At 37.0% G+C, this 7170-nt stretch overlaps 1 protein-coding gene across 3 annotated transcripts in view; it reads left to right on the top strand.

Annotated features, from left to right (window-relative positions):
* Positions 1 to 510: 510 nt before the first annotated feature.
* The window catches only part of ZMYM2 (zinc finger MYM-type containing 2), a 78051-nt gene continuing 71391 nt past the window's right edge, over positions 511 to 7170 (top strand). For all 3 annotated transcript variants that reach the window (XM_051986610.1, XM_051986609.1, XM_051986607.1), the window contains exon 1: positions 511 to 893. In XM_051986610.1, the coding sequence (XP_051842570.1) occupies positions 626 to 893 (268 nt within the window). In that variant the 5' untranslated portion in view covers positions 511 to 625. The remainder of the gene's footprint in view (positions 894 to 7170) is intronic.

Here is a 7170-nt window from a genome sequence, read left to right as displayed (position 1 = left end):
TCCGAGGCCCTTTTCGGCGCATTACCGCCCGGCTCAGCGGGCCGTGAAACGCAGCGAGGGACAGGGCCGGGGCACCGGCGAAGAGACGAGGCCGCGAAGGGGGCAGCCCCGCGGGCTTGGCAGTCGGGGCGTTCGGAGGCCGGGGTATTTTTCCTTTCCGTCTGTTTCTGAGAGGGGAGTAGCCGCTGAGGGAGCTGGAGGGGGGCGGCGGCGGCGAGGACCGGAGCACCCCCCCCTCCCGCCTCGGACAGGCTACCGCCACCGCTGTTTTTTTCCGAGTTGTTGGGGAACTGCCCTCTCTCCCCGGAGAGCTCGGTCGTCGGCCCCCCGTCGTCCCAGGAGCTGCCCTGCGACGCTCCTGCGTCTCCCGTATTGTTTGCCTGGGTCTCTAATGGCGGACGGGGAGGCAGTGCTGCCGGCCGCCGACTGCAGGGGGGGGCAACCCCGGGCCTGGGGCAACTGCTGGGGGCAGATGGAGAGATCGCGGCCCGGCGGTGACGTGATCTGTACGGGAGTATAGTGCGGACGTCGGGATTTGTGGTAGAGGAGGCGGGCTGGACCTCTTCTGGCGTCGAGGCTCTCGCCTTCCCCTCCCAGAGGAGAGGGCGCGGATGCGTGCTGGCCGATGTCGCCTCTCGCCCTTTTCTGCTTTGGTTCTAGACTCGGTTCGACTCGGTTCGAGTGCAGGGATGGGGGGGCGGCCCTCGGGGCTGTGTGGGGAAGAAATAAGGCCCGACCTCCTCCACTCCCTCTCCTGGGGCTGGGAGGACGCGGCCTTCTTGGGTCCACTAGATTATGGTTCAAATCTCTTCTCTATTTTCTTAGGACCAAGAATTGTTTCCAGCCCCATCTGGTGCAGATTTGGCCGAAACTACGGAGTAGAGCCCCCCATTGTGAGTCCTTTTCTCTTTATTTGTCTCCTTTTGCGGGCCTAGCCCCGGGGTGAGGGGGATGTTAAACCTCTGGGATTCGCCGCGGGCCTCTGTTGTGTTGAGGAGGAGGAGCCATTGCTCGGGTGGCAGCTGCCCCCGGGGCGAAGACCCAGGACTGGCTGAGAAGCGACGGGGGTGGGCGCTGTGCTGCTTTTGCGGCCGCGATCCTAGCTCGAGCTCCCCGACGACGGTCTGCAGCTGCAGCTGCTCACGTTCCCGGGGCGGGGGCACCGGGAGGGCATTTTTCTAGTGCCCCCTAGAGTCTGCGGGCGGGAACCCGCCGATCAAAGATACGATGCCGATCGGTCCGTAGGCATCTCTCCCACCCTCTCCTGATGAGAATACACAGAAGGGATTGGAAAAATGAGAACTAATCTTTTCTTTGGTGTTTATTTTAGAAAGGATGTCTTTTCGTCGAATGAGTACTGAGATGCGTCTTAAAGCATGGGTACCTCGAGTTTGTGTTATTTCAGTCCTCTTGAATTTAATTGCTGAGCAGACCAATGACCCTTTTTTGCCTTGATTTCCAAAGTTTGGGGAATTTGATGTTAGACATATTTTTACATATTGATTACTAGTTAAGTGAAAATTGGAACTTAATGATTGTAATTTGTTGCATATGAAACTTTCTTGTCTTTAATATTTTTGGATTATAAGGTAATTTAGTGACAAATATTAATACTGTGCCTCTTGACAATGTATTTTGGGAACCCGTAGAATTTGGTTTAATCTGGATTTTTAGGACTTTCGCTAGGGGCGCTGCATCAAGTTTCACAGGTTATTGCATAAAATGTGCAGTAAACACCAAATGCTCAAGAAAAGTTAATCACATCCAATCCAAAGCTACAGAATTTTATATATTAGAGAGTAGTGTTTCTGAAAATAGAGGGGTGTATGATTGCATTCAAAATGGAAAAATGTTATGCCTGTGAAAAACAGCTTCCAAATTGATCTAGCAATTTTTAAAGGTAAGGTTAATTAATCTTAAATTTTTTTAGAATTTAAAAGGCATATAGATACCTTTTAAAATATTAGATTAAAAAATAAACTCTTAATAGATGAATCTTTTCACATAAAAATTATAGATACAAAACTGCTTCACACCTTGTTCCATTTCAGCACCTTTTTTTTGATGTGGCATTGGATCATAACTACTTCAAGGTGGTTAGTGTTCAGATATTTCTCATATGTTTTTCATCTTTTTGTTACTTAAAAACATAGGGGAAAGAAAGTACATATATACATTATTTCATTATGATGATAAACACAAATGAAAAACTATAATCTAGTATAGAGAGATGACAGTTTTTCTTTTAGTGCTTTTACATATTAGATATATCTTATTAATAGTGGTGGTGGCATAGATTTATAAAAAAATTAATTATAATAACTGAAATTTAAGGATTGTGAAGTGCTTTATATATGGTGTACCATTTGATTTTTCACAAGAATCCTGTGAGCTATGTAAGTGCTGTTGATATTCCTGTTTTACAAATAAAGAAATTGCGCTTCAGAGGTTGTGATTTACTTAACCTAGTAAGGCACAGTTATTTTCTGAAGTGAAATTTAAAAACCAGATCTTTTTGACTCTGGTCTGTCTGTTTTCCACTATACCACCTAATGTTTATTATTTCATTATTATTCATTATTAATGAATAATTTTTTTGGTAGTAGATTTTCTTTAAAACAATATGAAAATTTTCTTAACCATTTCAAAATTTCAGGTTAACTGCTTTGAATAATCAAAGTAACTAACTGACTTTTTTATAAAATGGGAATAATCTAATAAATGGTTCCTTCTCTTCCTACCCCCGCACCCCTCCCCCCCCTCCCTTTTTTTTTTTTTTTTTTTTTTTGCTGAGGCAATTGGGGCTAAGTGACTTGCCCAGGCTTACTTAGCAAGGAAGTGTTAAGTCTCTTGAGGGAAGATTTGAACTCAGATCCTCCTGACTTCTATCCACTGTACCAACTAGCTGCCCCAAGAGATGACTAACTTAACCTTTTTTGTTTGTTTGTTTCCCTTTTTTGTATTCTTTAGAGAGATAGGAAACATTCTGGTTTGATATGCCTGTAAACATGAAGTTGGTCAGGTTAAGCACAGTGATCAAGCAGCAAACATGTTAACAATGTCTAATTGGATGTGGGTTTAGCTTTCTCTTCATTGGATTGTCTTGCCTGTTCATCTTTACAGGCTGCATTAGATTGCCCTTCCTGCCCCTTCTTAAAGAAATTTTCCCTGATAGACTTACGTGGCAGTCATTTTTACCTCATTTGATAGTCTAGCTTTTTGTACTTTTATTAATTAGGTACTTTTAAACATTCAAACTGGTGTTCATTTTTCTTAAGAGCTCCTACTAGTCATCATCAATGTCAGAATGTCTTTTTGTAGTTGCCTCAAATTATAATTAGATATTGTACTATTAGTAATGTTGAATGTAGTTAATAGAAAATCAGATGATTCAAACTAATGTTCTAATGTAAAATATTTCAGTTTAGATGAGAATTACTTTCTGTGTAATTATTTTCTTTAATTTTTGCGTTTCCTTATTCAGGTTGTATTTTCTTATAGTTCTTTGAGGACATGGAATCCTAGGAGTTTAGAGCTGCAAGAGACTTTAAGACTTAGGGTAACCCCCTTTATTTGCAGAGAAGGAAACAGACTCAGGTCAGTGAAATAGTACTTATGGGCAATTAATGGCAGAGTTGAGACTAACCTAGATAATCCTGATGGTTAAGCAACACCTATTGTACTATATACTATGCTGTTTCCTATGATATAAATGTCCTATTAAAAACCCAAACAAAAACAAACCAGAACTTTTAGTTGTCCCCATGAAATGACCAATCACTGAGAATTGAAAGTATACCTTATAAGAACATAGATTTGAATTTAAATTTCAGTTAATGTGAAAGATATAAAAAAAAGAAATTTTACTGAATTAATTCTTGAGAATAGGATTGGCTTTTCCAAGACTAGATTCATTACTAACAAAGGTGGAAATTGAGATTGTTGGGGAACTGTTTATATTTTGTATTGAATGTTTCTGAAAGCAATTTTAAATTGTTTAACCTGTTGGGATGATGTGGTATATGTTAACTTACCGTCTTACTGGTGGTAAGTTTATTGAGATTTTTTTTTTTCTCCTGAAGATTTGTTAAGGTTTACCAAAATTCTAAGGAATTTAGTTGTTTTCCATTTCAGATATTAAGTAGAATGTTTAGAGCAAAGGATTTCTGGATCATTGACATCTTTGGCAGACTAGTGATGCCTACAGAATAGTGTTTTAATAGTGTTTTAAATGCATAAAATAAATAAAATATATAGGGCTACAAAGGAAACAAATTATATTGAAATGTAGTTATCAAAATATTGTTTAAAAAGCTAATGGCCCATAGTTTAAAAATTACCCTTTTTTTAGAAGATTTATTTTGACCTTGTTTTTCTTGATTGATTCCGGGTATGAGTTAGTGAAATTTAAATTTGTGCTAATTAAAAAAAAATTTATGCTTGAAGTTTTTGTATTCCATAAAAACAAGAAATTGTAAAACTTCAAGTAAGTTCTTCAAAAGTGGCTAAATTTAAATGAATGCCAATCATATAACTAGTCTTACTGGATAATTTAGTCTTTTTGTTAGCAGATAGAAGAAATATTAGTATGTACATAAATCCCAGTGGTTAATTATTCTCTTATCACATTTGGATTAAGAAAAAATATTTTTAAAGTATCTGGGTCAGGTACCAGGTATTTTGATTAGAGATCATAAAACTATTAATCTAAGATAGGTTTTTTCCCCCCCCCCCTTTGTGTGGGCTAGTTAACTTAAAAGAAAAAAAGTTTTGAAATTGAGGAAATTCTTCTCATTATTTTATATCCTTATGTTGACTATAGTCTGCCAGGACTCCTGTTGTCCTGGTCCATGAGCTATCTTCCTTGAAATATATTTTACAAGTTGTAGTTTTTCTGTTTTATTTCTTTCCATTGATAAAATATATACATTTGTGATATTCCTGGGCAGAGTGGTATAGTAGAATAGTCTTCTGTTAAAAGTAAATCAGACTTTTCAGAGATGGAAGAGGCAGTTAATCTAATCTGACCATCCATTAGCTAATGTATGAATCCCCTTCAGCATCCATATGTGGTTGTTTTATTTCTAGCCTGAATATATTTAGAAATAAGCTACTCTCTTCCTTAAAGGTTACCTATGTTTTCAGATACTTACTTTATTTGTTAGGAAGGTAGGAAATTGAGCCCACATGTGCTGGTCCTTCTTAGGCAATTTGAATTCTTTGTTAACTATATCAGGAATGTTGTGCTTAATTTGGGACTTACATTTTTTAAGAGAGACTAATAAAGTACCTGCAGAGAAGTGGACCTTTAGAATAATTAGGAAGAAGTTAACACATTGGACCTTATAGTGTGGCATTGGAGGTGTTAAAGCAAAGACTACGGACCTAACCACTTGGTGGTGATAAAAGAAGGGGCATGGGCATATGTATTTCAGAGAGGGCCAGATGGCCTGCAAGGTCACTTTAACTCTAGGAGTTTGACCTTTGTAAGGGCTGATCAGTTTTTAACTATTTTTCTGAACTTAAGTCCTTAGCTAGCCATTTCATAAATACATTATTTTTCTCTCATTTGGGGATTGGGCAAGTGTCTTTGGCTTGGTTTAACTAGACACTTCTATGCAAAACAACTTGTTGTATTTTTTGCTTTTATAAATTGTCATCTACTCCAAAATAGCATTTGTATATTGACTCCATCTCTAGTTTTCTAACATTTATTGTCCTTTAGCATTTTTAATAAATTTTCTAACTTAGTGGTACAGGGATAGGATATGAGATTTAAAAAATTAAAAGTTTCTTTAAAAATAAAATTTTATTTGTATCTTTTTTACATTGCTCAAATTTCTCCTAATATACTTCCCTTCCCCCTCCTAGAGAGTTAACATCTCATATAACATAATTTTTTTTTAAATAAAAGAAGTGAATGAACAAAACTAATATTGACATTGAAAAAAAATCTGAAAACATGTAATATACCACAGTTATGGACCTTTCACTTCTTCAGAGGAATAGGGTAGGAGTATTTATTTTCTCATATCTTTTCTTTGGGGCCATACTTTGTAATTTTGAAATTTATCACTTTAAAAATTTTTTATTATTATTTCTTGGCATTTTTAAAAAAAGATTTGAATTTGGAATTCTTTCCCTCCTATCCTTCCCCCACCCATTGTAAAGATAAGAAATGTGATATTAATTTTATCTGTAGTGTTCATTTTTGATTTTGTGATAGTTTTTCTTGTTTACATTTACAGTCATTGTGTATTACTTTCTTGATTCTGCTTATTTCAGTTTGTATCAGTTTTTTCCATTTCATGCTTTTCTGTATTCTTTGTTTTCCTTACTTCATGTAGGAATCATTACTTTCATGTGTTATAAATTATTTAGCTACTCCTTAGTCAGTTGGTATCTGCTTTGCTTTCAATTCTTTGCTAACACAAATTACTGCTTTAAAATTTTTTTTTTTGGTAGGATGACTTTGTTACCAATGATCCCCCTTATTGTTTAAACTAAATAGTGTAATCTCAATCTGTCAGTAAGCATATACACACACAATCCCTGTCTCTTGTGCTAAATTCTGGGAATATAAAGACAAGCAAAAGACAAACCTATTATCAAGAAGTTCAAACAGTGTGATGGAGGAGGCAACAATCATACAAATATGTAAAAACAAGCTATATATAAGATAAATTGGAAATAACCAACAAAGGAAAGGCATAGAATTAAAGACGGATTGAAAATGGTATTCTGTAGGAAATGGGATTTTTATTTATTTATTCATTCATTCACTCATTTATTTATTTATTTGACAAGACGAACTTTTACATAATTCCAAATTGCTATCTAACAGCTGATTCCTAGTTCCAGCAGCAGTGGACTAGTATATTTTCCTATAATCCTACCAAAATTGATGATTCTAGTATTTTGGCATCTTGACTGGTTTGCTGGGGTTGAGATAAAACCTCAACATATGTTGCTTTGTATTTCTCCATTGATTGATTTGGAGTCTGGTCATTAATTTGAAAATCTTTTGAAAAATGTTCATATTCTTGCTTTTTGTTACTAGATATACCTGTTGTCTATAATAGTGTCTCCCAAATCTTATTTAAAACTAAGGTTTATTTGTATAATGACTCTTTGGACACATATCTTAACAAACTACTGCTTGAGAAATTT

The sequence above is a fragment of the Antechinus flavipes genome, chromosome 3 (assembly GCF_016432865.1).
Source record: "Antechinus flavipes isolate AdamAnt ecotype Samford, QLD, Australia chromosome 3, AdamAnt_v2, whole genome shotgun sequence".
Classification (NCBI taxonomy): domain Eukaryota; kingdom Metazoa; phylum Chordata; class Mammalia; order Dasyuromorphia; family Dasyuridae; genus Antechinus; species Antechinus flavipes.
The sequence above is the reverse complement of the archived record's forward strand: the minus strand, read 5'-3'. Positions and strand labels throughout refer to the sequence as shown.